Below are 20,951 nucleotides of genomic sequence, written 5' to 3'. Positions count from 1 at the left end.
AGAGACAGACAAGGGGAGGAGCCTCCGCCACCCAGCCTCCTACGCCGCGTAGGCCCCGCCCCCCATATGCGTCACCAAGGGAGTCGCTTTCTCTTTTTCTCTCCCCCCCTCCCCTACGGGAGTCGTAGTCTCGCGAGGTCTCCTACTTCTATAGCCAGCATGGGCAAACTTCGGCCCTCCCTCCAGGTGTTTTGGACTTCAGCTCGCACAATTCCTAAGAGCGTATCGGCTCTTATTGTGGGAGTTGAAGTTCAAAACACTTGGAGGGAGGGCCGAAGTCTGCCCATGCCTGTTCTGTAGCCACTGCCCTCTCTCAATGCTGTGGGATCATGGGAGTTGTAGTTTGACAAACCTCCCTCAGCCTTCCCTGCCAAAGAGTGCTGCAATACCACAGCTCCCATAATCCCACAGCATTGAGCCAGGGCAGTTCGAGAGATGCCAGCTGCTTTCATTCGGTTGTCGAAGGCCTTCATGGCCGGAAAAGCTGGGGTGCTGTGAGTTTTCTGGACTGTGTGGCCATGCTCCAGAAGCATTCTCTCCTGATGCCCTGGAGACTAGGACTCAGAGCAGTGTGTTCAAATCACAGGAAAGGAAATTCAGTAATGTAACTCTGCCTCGGAGCGTGGTAGAAGCTCCTTCTTCAGAGGCTTTTAAGCAGAGACTGGATGGCCATCTGTTAGGGGTGCTTTGATTGTGCTTTCCCTGTATGTTCGACGGGAGGGTCTCTTCCAACTCTTTGATTCTGGTGTGGTTGTTGTGTGACTTCAAGTCATTACTGACATGTATTCCATGCTTGTAATGGTTTTTAATGTTTGGCGCTTGAATACAAGAACAAGAAAAGAAAGACACCAGAGCAAACCACGCCAGTGTCTAACTTAAACTAGGATGCAAACATCCCTTAGGTTATCAATTTGTTGCTCTGAGTGGGTTAACGGTAAGTAACAATAATAATAATAATAATAAAACTTTATTTATACCCCGCCACCATCTCCCCAATGGGGACTCGGGGCGGCTTACATGGGGCCATGCCCAAAACAATACAATATAAACAGCATATAAAAGAACAGCACAACACAATACAATAAACAATACAGTAAATAATATCCATTACAAAATAAAACAAGGAGACAATAAAAACAAGGGCAGACCACATGAACATTAAGTTAAAACTCAGGGTGAGAAAGACATAAAAATAAAAACCACAGCGAACAGGGTCATAAGGGAGTGGGGTATTCTGGAGGATAGATATTAGGGGGAGCAACGGAAAAGAAATATAAAATGGTTACTCTCCAAAAGCGCAGCGAAAGAGCCATGTTTTCAAGTCTTTCTTGAAGGCTGCTAGTGTGGGGGCTCGCCTAATCTCCGCGGGCAGAGAATTCCACAATCGGGGGGCCACAGCAGAAAAGGCCCTCTCCCTTGTTCCCACAAGGCGGGTCTGGGATATCGGGAGTGGGGACAGGAGAGCTTCCCCTGATGAGCGAAGGGATCGTGTAGGCTTGTGGTAGGAGATACGGTCACGAAGGTAGGTGGGTCCCAAACCGTTTAGGGCTTTTTGAAAGCAAAAAATAATTTTAGAATATCTAATCTCAATAGGTTTCTATGTATTTGCATAAATAACAAGAAAATCTTGGATTTGTTCATAACAACCCTTCCCTAGGCAATCATTGCATTCCTTTCTTGGGATGATCAATTATCTTAGGTTTCTGCGTTAACCTAGTTACTGTGTCACACCCAGAGCCAAACTTTTCAACAATTAAAATAATTGGTGTTGATCAAACTCATTGCAAAAACATAACGAGACCAAAGGCAGCATAATTAGGCCAAGGAAAAATTTCACAGCCACATCTTTCTTCACTGTTTTTCTGCAGTCGGTTGCTAGGATCATCCATTTCCAGATTCTAGAAAATATATGCCATGGAGTAGCAATTTTGCCATTAATGTTACAACTTGACATCATAATCTTAAATATACACACCCCATTAAATACAGTGTTTAATACATTGGTGTGGATTACATCACTGGGATGTATTATTTAACTTCTTTCAAAACGTAGTAAATTAAGCTCCTTTATTATTGCATAAACATACATTAGATGCTCCCTAGCCACAAAAGGGCATTCTTGTGATTGCACAATATTATTGTTAAGTCACTTCAAACCAATGTTCAACTCATTGTTAGGCTGTCCTTCTCAATAAAAGGGGGGGGGGGGAGAGACAGAAAGACTTCTATATTTAGGCAGCAGAAAGCATTTCCAAAATATGTCAATGTGGTGCAATAGGCCAAAAGCACCGCAACAGAGTTTGAGACATGTACATATTGTTGTGGGCATCAGTTTCCTTCATTTTCCTATTCGCAAGCTGTTGCCCATTTCACTTCCAGCAAGCAGCCAGAGGGGACCTGCAAAGCTGTAACTTCCCACTTTCTCCTCATTTGCTTCATTTCCTAAATAATTTGAGTAACTGTGCAGCTTCACAGGTAATTCCAGACACTAACAGGGTCTTCCCTTATTGATCAAGTATTTCCTTAAGGTTTGCAAGGTTTCCAATGTCCGTTTTTCTTAGAGTTCCAGCTCCATACATGCCCCTGCAGCCCAAAACAAGGTATCACAATCCTAAGTGCAACTCTCCCTCAAGATAGGAAAAGGCATGGAATTGCAAAATGCATATTTATTTTTATTAATATTTTCAGTGTTCATAGGGACAGTGCTTGTGTAGTTTGAAAATGCAGAAGCAATTAAGTGGTTAACTGTACAACAGAGAGGAAGCCATAGTCTCATAAGATTGTGAACTCTGGAGTTGTGTAGTTCTTCTGATGGGTTGCATGGACTAAGGGGCAATGCATGGTTTGGGAGGGGCTACGTTTGAGCTGCTGCAGTAAGCTTACAGTAAACATTGGTATGATAAGAACACTGGCTATCCTGGTGTGCTCCATGTTTCTGGTTGCTTGAGTTCTGATTAACTCAGAGTCTGCTGTAGTCCTTTAGTGATATACAAATTTCTGAACACACACCTTCTTAAACAAAATAAAAAGTCAATCACACTGGTGAACTTAAATTTTAACATTAAGAAGGCTTCTATTTTTCTACAAGAAGCTACACTGGATAACCACACTTCATCAGGCAAAGATTTGGAAAATGAAGACAACCCAGAGGGAGCAAAACTCACTTAAGCTTCTGACCATAGCAACCTGCAGAATTGAGGAGCCTCTATCCCCAGATATTGTCAGATTTTTGCCTGCCTCAGTTATGGTCAGCATAGGCTGGATCTACACTGCTCTTTATTCCACAATCAGATCCCAAATTATCTGCTCTCAATTGGATTATAGGAGTCTACACTTCAAGGTAATCTGGGATAAACAGATAATCTGGGATCAGACCCTGGCATATAGGGCAGTACAGATCCAGCCATAAGCAGGGGTTATAGGAACTGGAATCTAGTAACATCAATGGGGCCACAAGTTGCCCACTCCTATCTTAAGGCCATACCTTGCTGCCACCATTACAATATCAGTCTAATTCTTTAAATGTCTTTGAATTTCCAGCAACATATTTGAGAGCAGCTCTACCCAACTACTACCTAAAACTTTAAGACCGGGATGAGGATCCTAAGACTATAAGACTGTCAGACTCCAGGTCTCACCAGGACCGAGTGCGGCTGTTGATCAGGAATGGTGTTTATGTGTGGAAAGCCAGCATCATCTGTGGGGTTGCAGGTTTCCCACCATCTGTGATACTTATTTTGCAAAAATATGGTTCAAATTTTTTTTAGCTGCAGAGAAAGTATATCTGAACAACATACCAGTGTTTTCCCAAGAAGATGTGTAAGGACACTGTACTCATCTGGACAACAGTGAAGTATTCCGTTCTCCTTTTAATAAAGTGAATACAGACTCCAAACTGTTACAATCAAAGATTTATTTCACTTTTTTAAATTCCTCTTTGTTCATTTCTACCACTGTTGTCCCAATAATTTAGTTTTGGCAGAATCCTCCAGAAGAAAGTGAAGGAAGAGGTTTATTTATTGTGCAACACAAGGGTTGTAAACATTCAGCTGGCTCAGGTGCATGTTTTTTTTGGAAAAATACGTTCATTATTTGCATGACAACATTAAAAACCCTTTAAGCCCCCAGTACTCTGCTTGGAAAACAAGTGCATAGATCAGGGAGTACTTTCCTTTGACTACAATATAAAATTAAAGCCGTCCTGTATAAAAATAATACTTTGAATATCTTTTCATTGTGGCAGGTGCAGTTGGATTTAACCCCCCTCTCCTTTTTAAAGTGCAAAGTCTGAGGACAAACCGGGGTTTTCTTCATTTTCTTCACAGAACAAATTTCCTGATCTTTGGCCCAAGAAGGATGTGAGGCTTCTTCTGACGCGCTGAATGCCTCTCTGCTCAGCTTATCCAATAGCAGTGTGGCACGCACAGGTCTCACGCTAGAGACACACAGTTCTTGGGTTAGCAGCCCACACTCTCACATTCAGCCTCCTATGTGTGTTCACATCTTAGTCTGTGCAGTGGATCCATATTCTGGCAAAGGTAGACCCTTTTCACGCTTCCTGTTTTCCTCCTCTACAAGTTGTGCTTCGACCTCAGCTGGGTCCACATAGGTGTAAAAATATGCCATGATGGCAAAAATGACAGTAACTACGAGAAGCAAAGCGGCAAATAAAACATATTCTGTCCACTGCAAAAAGAAAAATAAGCAAAAAAACAAATTTAGAATAGATTTTTGCACTTCACACTGTTGCTGGTAAATAAAAGTTTTATTATTTTTTACCTTTTCATGAATTCAAAGAGCAGAATATTATTGTCCATTAACATTAATCACTGTATGAGCTTTAAGTTTCAGATGTTAGCATAGACCACATGTATTAAACTCAAGACCCACGGGCCAAACCCGGCCCTGCATGTCATTATATGTGGTCCTCCAGATGCTGTACTACAACTCCTTTCATCCTCTGGAAGTAATTTTTGGTCTTATGGAGACTGTGCTGGATTTGTTTCTTATCATTAGACATCATGACTACGATACATCGGATGAGGGGTACTCAACCTGTGTTATAACACACTCATAGGCTTTTCTCCCTGCCCACCCCAAAAAGAGTTAATATTGTAGATGTTGGACAGTTCAATGTCTCATTCGCAGCAGTGAACAATGGCATTATTTCTTGCTTTAGTTATATTTAAAATCCCCTAATATCTCATATATCTTTGTGCAACTATACTTGCACAAAAGATTAAATGCCACAAAGTGTAAGCCAAGATAAATCATACAAAGGCATGTACAGCCAGAGGTCATTACTTACTAAGGTGCATTCACACAAAGGCATTTCTTTTCCAATGTCACTAGAAATACAGGGATGGTGAGGTGACACAACTAACATCTTGATTCTTTTCTCCATACATTTATGTCTCAGTATGATTACGGTCTATTGAGGAATGCACATAACACAACAGTATCCATGAAGGATCATTCTAAGCAGACTGGAATTACGCTTGGAGGAGTGGCCAAATTGCTAGTATCAAATATCAAATAGTATCAAATATCAAATTGCTAGTTTGATATTTTAGCATCTAGAAATAATTTTATGGCTTATCGGGACAGTGCTGGATTTGTTTCCGGTCAAATATCATAGCAACATCTCCACATGTTCCGCATTGTAATAAAATTATAGCCCTGACATAGTAAAACAGCTGTATGACTTGGCACATGTACAGCTTGTAACAGTAACAGTTTATTGAATAGTTTATTATTTACTTTACCTGCTCCTCTAGTTTTGATGCTCCTGCTATAATAAGGACAATAATATTGCCAACGGCCACAGTCAATAGCCAACCAGCTTGCAACACAGACTTCATGTTCGCAGGTGCCTACAGAATCAAAATGTGTGATTTAATTTGATTGCATGCATTGGGTGGTAATTTCCTAAAGGAAAAGGCATTTAAAAATGATAAAGCAGTAGCAGCAGTACAGAAGTTTCTAGTGCCAGCAGTAGAGCGATTGAACTTACGCAATTCAGGAGCAGAATCAAGCTTTAAAACTTATAAAATATAGAATCCTAGAGTTGGAAGAGACCTCATGGGCCATCCAGTCCAACACCCTGCCAAGAAGCAGGAAACTGCATTTAAAGCACCCCAGACAGATGGCCATCCAGCTTCTGCTTAAATCCCTCCAAAGAAGGAGCCTCCACCACACTCCACGGCAGAGAGTTCCACTGCTGAACAGCTCTCTCAGTGAGGAAGTTCTTCCTAATGTTTAAGTGGAATCTCCTTTCCTGTAGTATGAAGCCATTGTTCCGCGTCTGAGTCTCCAGAGCAGCAGATTACTCCAGGGCAGTAAATAATATTTTATTCAAAGAACTACATAACTTGATAGGAAAGTTAACTGGGCCTAGCTATCTAAGTAGCTAAGTCACAGCAAACACCTTGTCTGTCTCCATGCTTACAATAGAAGAACAAAATTCTGGCTTGCCATGTGTCCAGAAAAAGAGATGTATCCCTGAGAAGTATCCGTCTAACAAGCAAAGTGATAGGAGAGAACAGAGTGACATGCAGACAGAGAGGTCAATGGGGGATGGACTTTTCCCTACCAATTAACTTATCTGCCTGTCTAAGTCCTAGATTAAGACAATAGCCTTGTGCAGAATGTGGTTGAGTTATAACCTTTCTCAGCTCATAGGTCTATTTCAAATGTTGAAAGTATTAAGGTAGCTGTAACAAAATGGTTATCGTGAAGGTGACCGTTCACAAAACATCATTCTATAGTTTTAAAAACTCTGTGATTGTTAGAAAAATGTACTTAAAGTTGCATCTACTTTGGCCATTGTAATGGTTTTTAAATTCTTCCTACAGGCCATAACCGATGGCGGACTTATATTGTGTTTGTGTGTACAGTAGAGTCTCAGTTATCCAACACTCGATTATCCAACGTTCTGGATTATCCAACGCATTTTTGTAGTCAATGTTTTCAATACATCATGATATTTTGGTGCTAAATTCGTAAATACAGTAATTGCAACATAACATTACTGCGTATTGAACTACTTTTTCTGCCAAATTTGTTGTCTAACATAATGTTTTGGTGCTTCATTTGTAAAATCATAACCTAATTTGATGTTTAATAGGCTTTTCCTTAATGCCTCCTTATTATCCAACATATTCGCTTATCCAACGTTCTGCCGGCCCATTTACGTTGGATAAGCGAGACTCTACTGTATATATATATACATATATGTTATGCATGTTATATGTGTTCCAGAATTCTGGAATCAAACAGAAAAGCAACTGAATGTGTGTTATGGTTGAGCCTTATGGCTCCGATACTGGGAGACGTGGTCGTAAGACTCCTCGGGAGTCAGATACTCTCGAGGAGCGAGAAAGAAAGCGGCTGCGGGACTTATTTGCAGAACCATCTGACGAGGATTCCTTTGAGGGTTTTACTGAGAGAATGGAGGAAGAGATGGTTAGCTCAGAGGAGGATGACATGGAATGGACTCGTGTAAGGGAGGATTTGGGTGCCACTGGCAATGATAGTATGGAAGGCGATTGGGGACCTTCAGGATTAGACCCGTGGACAAGCTGGAGGGATGGGACAGGATCCACAGCTGGGGATGCTGTGGGGCGTAGTCAAAGGTGTTTCAGTTCTGATGAGGAAAGTGATGAGGAAACGCCTGGAATTAGGGTAACAGCTGATAGCGATGAGGAGCTGTAAACTGGCATAAAATGGGGTTTGGAAGCAATGGCTAATTGCGTTGGGCAAGGTAATCTGGACGAACGCTTGGGCTCTGTGTGGGAAATTCCTGAAGACGGGTGTGATTCGTTTGCTGACTACCTTGGACCTCCGTCGTCTTCTTGACGGACGCCATCTGTTTATTCTGGACTGACTGACTGACTGACTGACTACGGCCTCGGACTCTCCTTCCTGTGATTATCGTTGGACCTGGTGAACTACAAACGTCTGTACCTGCCTTACGACCTTCGGACCGGATTGGAACTTCGCTGACCGCTTCTGCCCTTGAATGCTGCGTTTGTATCTGGAAATTGCTTGCTGTGTGGAGGAGTAACCTCTTAGTTACTCAAACATAGCTTTTGGCAGCAGAGAAGCATCTGCTGCCAGTTTTTTGTATTCCTTTGAATCTTTTGTTCACCAGCTTTTGTTTGTTTAAGTCCCAGGCTGAAGTAAGCTTTTTTGGTTTAACCCAGATTAAACTCCGGTTTAATCCGGTTTATCTTTTGAGCGTTTTCCTTGGGTCTTTTTACTTTTAAGGCCAGTGTTTGCCTAGCCCTTGTCTTTTACGGGCATTTTTGGTTCTGTAACTCCAATAAACTTTGTTATATCTTATCTTGTGGCGTTCTGTCCTTGACAATGTGGATATTAGTATAGCTTTACTTTCATAGGCAAATATAAAGATTTTCCCAACATTAAGTCTAGTCGTGTCTGACTCTGGGTGTTGGTGTTCATCTCCATTTCTAAGCCGAAGACTTGTCCGTAGACACCTCCAAGATCATGTGGCCGGCATGACTACATGGAGCGCTGTTACCTTCCCATGGGAGCGGTACCTATTAATCTACTCACATTTGCATGTTTTGAACTGCTAAGTGGGCAGAAGCTGTTCAAAGCAGATAATGTGGACTGTCGGCTTTGATAATCTGGATTATATGGCAGTGTAGAAGGGGTTTATGACAAATGTGCAATTGAAGAGAAATATACTTTGTTCAAAGACCATTTGATCTAGGTATCTCAAATCCACTTCTAAGCACGATTATATGCCTTTCCTTGGAAACTGTTTCAATGTTTCCCCAGTTTATCAGTATTTCAGGACTATAATTAAAACTGAAACTTCTATAGAAGTAATTAAGTTACCTGTGAGTATGAAAACGATAGCCCGGTCACTGAGAAGACAACTTCGCCACAAGTCATTAGGAAATACTGGGGGATTTGCCAAGCCATACTGACTGTGTTGGCTTGAATATCTTCAACATATCTGAGTTTTAGCTCATTGCCCTCACACTGGAAGGAAAAACCAGTTTACATTAATTATACAGAATAGTAAAATGTTCGGCATTCTTTAAAAACATGAATAAAACATTTAAACTTCTTTAAATTTCTTTTTCTGCCACCATGCACAACTCCAGTGGGAAACATGAGAGAAAAGGCACATTAGACATGAGAAAAGGATGCCTATCTATATGAGTATGTTTTGATGCTGATCACAAATTCCTAGGAAACAGCCTCTTCCCTTTTTAAACATATGCCTGTCCACTTGAACTATAGCATAGGTCGAATCAAAACATTTACCTGAAATATAGATCCTACAACTTTAAACCCCATCCACCCATGTTATGGCTACAGGAGAGTCAATGTTTTATATCCTCAGTATATGGCAAACCATCTACCTGGTTTGAATTCTAAGTTTGAACCCAAAAACTTTCACATTTATAAAGCAGTGTCAAATTATTTTGGATTTAAAATATTCTAGTATTATGTTGCATTTTAGGTACATCAATTCAAGTGTTTGTTATGGCATATCTTAGCAGTGAATATGTTTTTAATCAGTTTATGGATTTTAACTGTTAATTTTTACTTAACACCATTGATGTCTAATTCTGTTTTAATGTTTGTATATTGGTAGATTTTCAATTGTATTGAAATGCGTTTAATGTAAGCCACTTTGAGTCTCTTTTATGGAGACAAAAAGCAAAGTTTAAATAACCATAATAATAATAATAATAACAATTTTCTTATAACAGAAATGAAAACTTTGGCAATTATCTTTTGGTTTGGTGACCTAGAGCTTGTCTATGCAGACTTTAAAAAACCTGCTCACTTTATAGGACTTCTGATCCAACCTCATAATGTCCACAACAATATGTTTGCAGTGCATTTTGGAGACTTCAAACTGTTTTAACAAACCTTGCCTTTTACTCCAAGATTTTATGGAAAATCTGAAATTTTTGGCATGGGCCAGCGCTCCAGGCAGCGTCACTTCGCAATGTACCATATTTCTTCAATTCTAAGACCTCACTGATTACAAGATACACACTCATTTCAGTACCAACAATATCAACAACTATAAGATGCACCCCATTTTTATGGAGAAGGAGAAGGTGATCTTTGAATCGAATAAATACAGAAATTGGGAAGAAGAGTTAGTGGTAGTCAGAAATGACAGGTAGGAGATGAATATTCCTTCCAGAAAAAGGTTCTCTCCCATCTTGAATTTAAAAACATTTTAAAAGAAGGTTCATGTGTGCAGATACTTGCATATCAGTATATCATTGTTAGCACACTTCCACTTAAGAGAAAATATGTTTATTTGCATGGATGATAGACCAAATCAAAAGACAAAGCAGTGCCAATGTCTGTGTGGGTCAAAAATAATGCAAAGGATTGGAAATGCGAACCTCCAGCAAATAGGGAGGTGGGTTTGCTGATGAAAATGTGTGCCTGGTTATGGCAATCTCACTCTGATGTGTGTGGCATTAATGGGGTCAATGTGGACTGAGAAAATCTGGTAACAAACAGGGTTTATTTTTATCAGTGTCGATAAAATGACACTGTTGAGCAGCTGCCTTAAATCACTCTGACCATGAGGTCATGAGTTCGAGGCCAGCCCGTGGCGGGGTGAGCACCCGTCAATTAAAAATTAAAAATAGCCCCTGCTCGTTGCTGACCTAGCAACCCGAAAGATAGTTGCATCTATCAAGTAGGAGATAAGGTACCACTTATAAAGTGGGGAGGCAAGATTAACTAATTTACGACCTGGAATGAGGAAGTGCCGTCAGTGTGGATGATGAAGCAGCTGCTCCCCCCTGTGGCCAGAATCGAACATCCCCTCAGAAGAAGGTTAACTTGCCTCTGCGTGTGTCTCTCAGTCTCTGTTTGATGTGTTTATGGGCATTGAATGTTTGCCCTATGTGTGTTATAATGTGATCCGCCCTGAGTCCCCTTCGGGGTGAGAAGGGCGGAATATAAATACTGTAAATAAATAAATAAGCCCATACTTCTATCATGTTTGACAGTTTGTATCAGTGTAACAAATCATAGGGAAAATAAGGAGACCAAAAAGTCTGTTACAATTCACATATGTGCTACTCTTGAAAGTACTTACAGTTTTGCTCGATTGACAATGATCTTTCAATGTTTAAACGCAAATACAGTAGAGTCTCACTTATCCAAGCCTCTGGATAATCCAAGCCATTTTTGTCATCAATGTTCAATATATCGTGATATTTTGGTGCTAAATTCGTAAATACAGTAATTACAACATAACATTACTGCATACTGAACTACTTTTTCTGTCAAATTTGTTGTATAACATGACGTTTTGGTGCTTAATTTGTAAAATCATAACCTAATTTGATGTTTAATAGGCTTTTCCTTAATCCCTCCTTATTATCCAAGATATTCGCTTATCCAAGGTTCTGCCGGCCCGTTTAGCTTGGATAAGTGAGACCCTACTGTACCTGAAAACTTTGCAGGAATCTCCAAACTCTTTGTTTTTCATAACTTACCCCCTCTACTATAATAGTATAAGCGCTGCCATATCCAAATGGCAAAGATCTAGTTGTGCAGTTGTAGCTATCTGTGTGGATAGTAATACTTTTTCTGGAAAAAAAGAATAGAAAAAATATGAATACTCTAGAAATTTTATATTAGACTTCCTGGAATGACTGGAATTAAAAGTAACAACATAAATATTGTTTGTTCATATTATGTGCATTACCCACAAGCTATTTTTAGATGCATTTGAGGCTAATCAAGTTATTTTCCCATCTTAAAACCGCTGTGAAGGAAATTCTTTCAGATAGCTTCCTGGCTACTCTTTGGGTCTCTTTCTAGAGATTAAATGGGGGTACAAATACATATAATAGTAGTAATACTCTCTCTCTCAGTGCTGCATAATGTGTTGCTGTTTTCTGTGACCAAAATGAACTGTATCATTTCCCATTTCATGGGCAGCATTATAAAAAGAAAATGCTAGGGGTCATTGATTCTTAGATGAAAATGTGCAGGTTAAGCTAATGAGGAATGGGCAAGCCAAGAATACTGAGCATCCAGCTAGAATGCAGTGTCCAAGATCCTAAAAAAGCAATGCCAACTTGTTTTTGTTGACTTAAACATAGTGCCACAATAAATACATTCGGCACTTTCCTAGTATCTTGTGTATTTCAAGTGGCCCAAACAGAAACTGAATCCAGGGACAGGAGTTAAACACTTCTGTGAGGCATTGTAAATTTAAGTACTCCATATCCACTGGAGCATTTTCATTTATCTCACAAAATACATCCTCTCTATACATTTTCTATGATATTCTTGGACTAGCAGTCCCTCATTTCAACAGAGTTTGCTATTATGGATGGTGTTGCATATCCATACAAAGCCTGAGAACATATTTCTCAGCGGTACAGAGGTTGTACTGTATAGTACTTCACATTCTACCTGGACAGTATTAATATGCTTTTGGAAAGTACTATAGAACTGTAAGTTAAGGACACTGCTGGCATTAAGACAGTAGGCTATATTGGAAGCCAATTATCTGAACTCCCACATAGTGGTGTTAGCTTTAATTCATGCATTTACACCATTTATGCAGTCGAAACAAGGTTCATTGCAACTTGGGAGGCAAATTTAGATAAAATAAAAATGATATAAGGCACACATTTCAAATGCAAGACCCACAGGCCAAATCTGGTCTGTCACTCATTTTATGTGGCCCACATGGCTTCAGCCAGGATAACATAACTAGTACATTTCTAGTTTTACCATTACAAATGGCCTTTTGAAGGCAACCGTAAGGCTGAAAATAAGTTTGACACCTCTGATATAAGGCACAAAGCAGATAAAAATACTTTCTAACAACAAGGGAAATAGTGTTCCAATAAAAAAGTCAAACCCCCAATAGAACTTTACTTCAAAATGTGAAATAGCAGTACTTACTTTCCTCTTTGAAAATTTGTGTAGTTTGTGGCAGAAAAAAATGACACATACGGAAAATCAGTACCACCCATAGAGATATTGATAGGTACATCCAAGTTGTTTATGAATCTTTAAAAAAATAGAGATAAGCATGTTGCATTAAAAAACACAACCGTTTATAAACTACTTATGACAGGAATTAATATAGTATCATGACATAACTGTATTTCAGTTAAGTTACATGTATCTTCAACTTTACTAATAGCCCTGAGTAGATCTGATTTCTCTAGTTTTTAATCTGCTTTTTCCCAGATATTAATGCAGGAGGATTCAGAAAGGGATTGTCTACACCAGCAAAGTACTGTATTTCTTCAATACTAAGATGCACTTTTTCCCATCTCTAAAAACAGAGTGTCTTAGAATTGCAAATGCATGTATATATGCACAAGTAAAGCCTTTTTTCTTTTGGTAATACAGTACTGAAAATAATGTGCTTCTTACAAATGATAGTGTCTTAGAAATAAAGAATATGGTAACTCAGCTGCAATGCACAGCACTCTTCTCTGGATTCACACCATATTCACCCCATTAGTGCCACCCCTCCTTGAAATAAATTGAGCTCCAATTCTATTGATAATCCCACATTCCCCATGCCTGAATTCAAACATTTTCTTCCTATTTTCTCCTTTGTATCCAGGTGAATGATCATCTATCAAGGAGTGACTTTAAATGTCTTCTAACACAAACATATACAGTTGAGTCTCACTTATTCAACCATCGCTTATCCAACACTCTGTATAAATGCAATATATAAAAATAATTCTTATTACCTGATCTTATTGTCTCCTTGTTCTGGTTTTTCTGTGATGCCATCGAAAAGCTGTTAGAGAGAAATACAAGGCTCAAAGTCTCATATCGATAACGTTTTGTTTCTAATGGCTGAGTTCTCTCAAATCAAGAATTGATTTCTGACATCTGATGTCCTTTATATCCCAAAATGGCTCATTCTGACCAAAGCATTGCACAAATAATGATTAAACGAAGTGTCCATGAAGAAAATCACGTTCACATTGTGTCACACTGGACCAGTACATGTACAGGGTTTACAATTACTTAAGGTTTGGGCAATTAAAAGTGGATTATTTATTTATTTATTTACAACATTTATACCCCCCCTTCTCACCCGAGGGGACTCATAATTATCAGTGTTAAGCTTGGAAATGGCCAACAAAGTGTCCTCCTAACCAGGGTTAAAGACCATCTTATTGAAAGGGGAACCCTGGTTAATTGTAACAATGCTGGATTTTCAGCTGAACTGACTGAGTGCTTCTAAATGGGAAGTCCTAGCACTACCAATCAAAAAGCATTATGCAGATTATTTCCTGGTAAGAAAAAAAAAACAGATGTCTGAAAACATAGGTTGTAAGCTAAATATCACATTTAGTGATTGGCTACAGATTTCTCTTTCACTAGGATGAGACAGGGAGCAACATCACAGCTGTCACAGTTTAGAGTTCAAAAGGAGTGTCACACATGGGCCATCTGGCGGGGATGCTTTGATTGTGCTTTTCCTGCATGGCAGGGGGCAGGACCAGATGTCCCATGTGTTCTCTTCTAATTATTCTATGATTCTATGGTATCCTGAACAAAATATGATGTCATCTGGAGGGACACCCCTTTAAAATTCTGTTAAAAGGCAGGACAATTCCACAATATCCTGAGAGTATCCAAAGATCGGGAGCGCTGTGAATGTACCAGCCCTGTGTGTTTGAGTTTCTCTCAGCCTATGTTCCAAGAAAGGATGCTTTCCATAAGCCTGAGTGCAACTGACCTGTGGCTATCTGATCTTGTGCACCCAGTTCCTCTGCTGATCTCTGATCAAACATATTCTGCAGGTTATAAGATGCCATGAGTACTAATATGCAAGAACATTATAATGCCATCAGGTTGTTTGGAAACACAGTCGCACACTGTACTTGCCTGATTTCACACTACCCATTTACTTCACATCAAAAAGGAACTACTAAACAGACATTAAAGAGATTTACCAGTTGAGATTGGAGTCGACCTCTGTTGGTTATTATAAGAGTATGTCGTTCTTTTCCATCAAAAGGATATGCTTTGTTTAGAGTTTCACTTCCATTGGTTATAACAACATTGTTAGTACTATTTAACTTTGCTGTTTCGAAGTTCAAGTATTCTGTCTGTACATAAAGAGAAAGAACAATTAAACACTTGATATTCCTTTGAGGCAACAGAATTTTCCCCCGTGGAGTACTGGGAAATCGACTAATTAATTAAATGTATTTTTGGACTGTTTTGTAGACACAAACATTCCATACCTGTCCTTGATTCATCAGAATATTGACATTTTGATAACATCAGAATATTTTACTAAGAATGTAAATTAAGAGGGTCTGTTTCTCACTCAATTACACAAAGGATAGCAGACTTAAAGGGAACAACAACTCTAGAAATAAGAGATGAAACAAGGAAGATCCTTTTATGTGTTAAGTTATTGAATTGGCTCAAGAGACACTATTCAAGAGCAAGTAGGTGCTAAAAGAAATTCAGCTATCCATTTTTATTTATGTGTCATTTTCCTGAGTAGTTAAAATCAAAGGCATTTAACATAAAAACAGTGAGAACACAAACATGTTAATAAATAAATTTATTCTTCCCCAAGACTAAAGGAGAACTAAGCCAGACACCAAATGCCAGAAAACAGGTTCACATAAAGTGGACATTTGTTTTCGGTAGCTGTCAACCAGATTTCTTTGCAAAATAAATAAATAATACAAATAATACAAATTCAACAGATAAAAATTTGGGAGAGGCAGCCATTCTTTCATGGAAAAAAATATACACATATCTGATGGCTGGATTTCTTTTATAGATTTTCTTGTGACAAATCCATCAAATGTCCATTATGTCAAGTTCAGCATTAGTTCTATCACACAACATGACTTTAAGTTTAGAAGATTCCTTGCCTTCCTTATTGAGGATTAAACAAAACTAAAAGATGAAGGACACCAACCAGGCTGGATCTAAACTGCCATATAAACTTTGAACTGGATTATATGAGTCTATATTCCCATTTAATCAAGTTCAAAGCAGATAATCTGAATTCAAAAACTGGATTAGATGGCAGGGCAGATGGGGTTTCAGCCATCCAATTTTTCAGAACATACAAGGCTATGCTGCAGCCTGAACAGGTTGGCCCATGTGAATATTTTTTAAAATATTGATATTTTTGCCTAACCACCTTCAGACTATGGAGGATATTTCTACAAAGGAAGCAAGTGCCTTTTTGAGGTTCAACCAAGAAGTTACAAGTTAGCCAAGCATGCTTTGTACGAACATTATTCAGGCTTGAAATTAAAAAAGATAAAAAACATTAAAAATGGAAGTTACTGTAGAATATGGTAGAAAAGATTATGGTGTTCTTTCAAGAATTAAAAGAGAAACACGTCTTTCTTGACTAACAAGTTCTTTTAAATTAGTTTAATAAGGCAGACAATTATTGTACATGTGTATTTCAAGATTATCCCACCCCATAGATGATACTTCAACAGTGTTAATAAATTTAGATAAGGGGAAAGCAGTTCGCTGGTTTTCAATTACGGTCAGAAACCTTACTTCAGAAAACACAACATTGCTTTGAAGGTTGCAATGAAGCACAAGACCAATGCTCAAAACATACCCAGGTCAAAGAAGACAGATCAACACTCCTCCCATCAGGATAAAAATTAGCAGTTACTTTATCATTTCCAAGATTTATTACTCTGACTTGGGAAGTGCCTGCTTCAGGAAAGATTGGAAGAGTTCTCTGCAGTGGAAGAAAGGGAGCAAATGTCATCATATCAACAGAAGAGTATAACATGTATAATGGAATACAGAACTGACACTATGCTTCAGAACAAAATTAATTGGCCTCAAATATCAGATTAGACAGTCACCATTCCTCTTCTGATAAAGAGAATCACCACAAATGGCAGTTGAAGTGATGTCAAACTGCATTAATTCTACAGTGTAGATGCACTCTAGTACAGCTACTGGAAAGTAAAGAGCAGACCTTTATAGGAAATGAAGAAAAACCTCTGAACAAAAGGTCAAAGTGACTGGGAAAGAATCAACCATCTGTTACTTCTTTTTATGTAAACCTGATACTGTTATCTACATCAGTCTGTCTTATAGCAACATCAAACAAAGCTACGTTATATCATATCAGACCAACTAGCTCATTTCTTCCATAAGAAGAAAGTTAAGGTGAGTAGACAATTGGTAGTTGCAATTTCTTTTTTCTTTTTTTTTAAAGCAACTTTCTCATGGCCTGTTTTTGCTTTTATTGTCTGGTAATAAAATTCAGAGACATCTCAGCAGATTCTGCTGTGAGCTGAAATTTTTGAAGATCTGATTAGTCTTTTATATTATCTAGTGGTCACAAAAAGTTGAGTTAAACCCTCGATCCATCCAGTCTAGTTGATTGACTATATTGTCTGACCGTGGCTTCACAACCACAGTGAGGAACGTGTGTCCTTCTGGATGTTCCTGCAGTGCAACTCCCATCACCCTCCACAACTGAAGACATTGACATCTGTTCTATAGGAGCTCATGGAAACATCATGAATTCTAATTAAATGGAGATGCTGAAGATAGCATATATTGTGCCACTGAAAAATGGCTCTCCTTTATGATTCAACTGGGGGTATAAATAAAGTTTATTATTATTATTATTATTATTATTATTATTATTATTATTATTATTATTATTATTATTATTATGTATCTCTTTCCTGTAGTGTCGGCAGCAGATAAATTCCTTGATCCAAATCATGCATGTTGATGTCTTAAACCATTGTAGGTAGTCTACCCCAGGATTTCTACTGTTTGTTTAGGAAGGATAGACCAGTTGCCTTTGGTCTTGGAAGAGGTAACAGACAACAGAACAATACAACATATTTTAAATATCTGAAAAGCCTCCAGTCTGACCTCTAAGAACTTAGGTCTCCAAATACAGTAGAGTCTCACTAATCCAAGTCTCGCTTATCCAAGCCTCTGGATAATCCTGGTAGTCAATGTTTTCAATATATCGTGATATTTTGGTGCTAAATTTGTAAATACAGTAATTACAACATAACATTACTGCGTATTGAACTACTTTTTCGGTCAAATTTGTTGTATAACATGATGTTTTGGTGCTTAATTTGTAAAATCATAACCTAATTTGATGTTTAATAGGCTTTTCCTTGATTCCTCCTTATTATCCAAGATATTCGCTTATCCAAGCTTCTGCCAGCCCGTTTAGCTTGGATAACTAAGACTCTACTGTATAACAATTCTAACTTTATCGACTCATGGCCTATCCCATTTCACTGTCTTCTCCAGTCAGTATCACCCATCTTAATCTTTTTTTTAGCCATCTTGATTGAAAAGAACCAATCATGGATGATAAAATGATTAGAATAAAGGAAAATGTCTTTACATTTTGTTCTGCGTGTTTCATTACAGTTGCAGAACCTAAAATTTGCATTCCCATGATCTGTGACATGTTTCTTACCCCTGTGTTCCCAATGTACAGGGTGAAAACTAAAATCACTGGATGTTAAGTGACCTTAAGTGTTTTGAAACCAAAATCTATGTATGTTATAGTTTTAAAAGTGAAATAAAACTCCTCTTGGTAGAACTTGGGTAGATTTTTTTTACTTACATCTATTTGTACTTGTACTACAGCTGCAACCACAAAAGCCAGAGCTGCCAGCAACATGCCCACTGTCATCTTCCTCAGAGGCCTAATACAGAAGAGAGAAATCAAGTATTTAGCAGCAGACATAACCCAGACTTCCAGCTGTAACTAAACCCACTGTTACTATTAGACAACCGGAACATTTTGAGGATAGCAGGATTAGTTTAAGGGCTGCATGCTGGACTTTTGGCCCCCAGATTATGCTACCTGAAGCAGTCACCTCATGCTGCCTAATAGAGAAGTTCAAGTCGATTCCATGAAAAAAGATATTGAGGTGAATACACAGCATGTCTTTTCTATGTCAGAAGCAATGTTGGATTTATTTCTTTATAAAGCAGCAAGAACTTCCTTATTTTACAAAACGAGACCACAGTATATGATTAATTAAGGGAGTTTAAAAGCATAACTTCACTTGTTTGTTAGCTGTGTATACAGTCAGCTCTCCACATTAACGGGTTTGATTATTATTTGTGGATTTGATTGATATATTCTTTCTAGAAATCTCTGTGTCCTCCAGCGTGATTCCATGATTAAACTCTGGTAGAAATTGACTACAATTGTTCTCTCCTAGAGAGTTTTCTCAGGTTAAAAAATTGTGATTTCTTATTCGTGTTTTTCCACTTTTTCAGGGGTCCTGTGCCCTTAACCCCAGTGAATATGGGGGCCCCACTCTATATTTCCTGACAAGGAAAGGTACATATTTGAATATACAAGTGTTTTTTCTTTCATTCATAATTTTGGAAGTGACTTGCAAATCAACATCATGAGTCCCTCCGGGTGAGAAGGGCGGGATAGAAATATTTGAAATAAATAAATAAATAATTTCATACTAAACTCAGATATGAAATGTTCCCTAACGCCACTAGTAAGGGTTGATTACTGCTACTTGTACATGCTAGAAGTGAAACTTACGTGAAATTTATGTGGCATTTCTGAATCAGAGGGTAAACCACGGCATCCACAATTGGGACCATTATAACAATAAGAATTGGATTCACAGTCTGTTGAGAAAGAATAAAACATTAAAAAGAACAGTCAAACAACATTAAAATATATATCGGAAAGAGCTGAAGACATAAATGTAGATGCTTACTATACCTGCATTTGGTCTGGTTGAATTTGGACAAGACCCTGAAGGGGGAAAAAGAGAGAGAGATTTTACTGTTAAAACACTCATACATCCATACTTCAAATGTTATTGTCTCAATCTAGCTATTCTTCTGTTAAAATATTGTAGCACAGTTGACATGGAGCTGCCCTTGAAGAGGATCCAGAAGCTGCAGCTAGTACAAAAATCAGTTATTGAATGCCATACTGTATATGATGGCATATAATGCCAATCTTAAGATTGTTGCAAATGCTGTCAGTACATTTCCAAACTGAATTCAAAGTATTTGTGATGACATTTAAACTCCTAAGCAGGCTGGGACCTTGACACTTGAAGATGTGACTCTCTATATACATGTCTGCCTGAGGACTGAGGTCTGCTGGGTGGGGGCTCCTTTGGATCGTACACTATACTGGGATGTGGGAGAAGGCCTTCTCAGCTGTAGCACCCCAGTAGTGGAATGCCTTCCCTTTGGCGCCAATACCCATTTCATTTAGGTGCCAAGTCAACTCAAGTCAACTCAAAACGTGATTCAAGGGCCTCATTCACTTACCCCAACTTTTTAATCCTTTAAATGTATGTTTTAGATTTTTAAAATTTATTTTTATTGTTTTAAATAGGTTAACTCGACTAATGCTTTTCATAAGCTGCTCTGAGATATTTTTAATTTAGGCTTGCGTATAAATAAATAACTAAACAAACAAACATACTCATACACATGAACATAAGCCTTGCTACAATGCAGCGACATCACTATGGGGGTGCAGGCAGTATGAATGGCACATCTGAGGGGGTGACACCAAAAATGACTACCTATTGTATACCTATAAACCTAAAATTTTGTGCTAATTAGCTTTTTGGGCTTGTTAATGTACAAGATGAACCCCTGGTAGCTTAATGGGTTAAACCGCTGAGCTGAACTTGCTGACCGAAAGGCTGGCAGTTCAAATCTGGGGAGCTGGGTGAGCTCCCGCTGTTAGGCCCAGCTTCTGCCAACCTAGCAGTTTGAAAACATGCAAATGTGAGTAGATCAATAGGTACCGCTCCAGCTAGAAGGTATGGCGCTCCATGCAATCATGCCAGCCACATGACCTTGGAGGCTCTACGGACAACGCCGGCTCTTTGGCTTAGAAATGGTGATGAGCACTAATCCCCAGAGTTGGACATGACTAGACT

At 38.7% G+C, this 20,951-nt stretch overlaps 1 protein-coding gene across 3 annotated transcripts in view; it reads right to left on the bottom strand.

Annotated features, from left to right (window-relative positions):
* Positions 1–3,896: 3,896 nt before the first annotated feature.
* The window catches only part of slc15a1 (solute carrier family 15 member 1), a 57,033-nt gene continuing 39,978 nt past the window's right edge, over positions 3,897–20,951 (bottom strand). For all 3 annotated transcript variants that reach the window (XM_008106941.3, XM_008106940.3, XM_008106939.3), the window contains exons 13-23: positions 19,766–19,798; positions 19,580–19,668; positions 18,632–18,713; positions 16,625–16,750; positions 14,970–15,125; positions 13,752–13,801; positions 12,943–13,050; positions 11,517–11,610; positions 8,866–9,012; positions 5,766–5,873; positions 3,897–4,686 (exon numbers count right to left, since the gene is read on the bottom strand). In XM_008106941.3, coding sequence (XP_008105148.2) covers positions 4,498–4,686; positions 5,766–5,873; positions 8,866–9,012; positions 11,517–11,610; positions 12,943–13,050; positions 13,752–13,801; positions 14,970–15,125; positions 16,625–16,750; positions 18,632–18,713; positions 19,580–19,668; positions 19,766–19,798 — 1,182 coding nt within the window. In that variant the 3' untranslated portion in view covers positions 3,897–4,497. The remainder of the gene's footprint in view (positions 4,687–5,765; positions 5,874–8,865; positions 9,013–11,516; positions 11,611–12,942; positions 13,051–13,751; positions 13,802–14,969; positions 15,126–16,624; positions 16,751–18,631; positions 18,714–19,579; positions 19,669–19,765; positions 19,799–20,951) is intronic.

This window comes from Anolis carolinensis, chromosome 3 (assembly GCF_035594765.1).
Source record: "Anolis carolinensis isolate JA03-04 chromosome 3, rAnoCar3.1.pri, whole genome shotgun sequence".
Classification (NCBI taxonomy): domain Eukaryota; kingdom Metazoa; phylum Chordata; class Lepidosauria; order Squamata; family Dactyloidae; genus Anolis; species Anolis carolinensis.
This window is presented reverse-complemented; position numbering and strand designations above follow the sequence as displayed.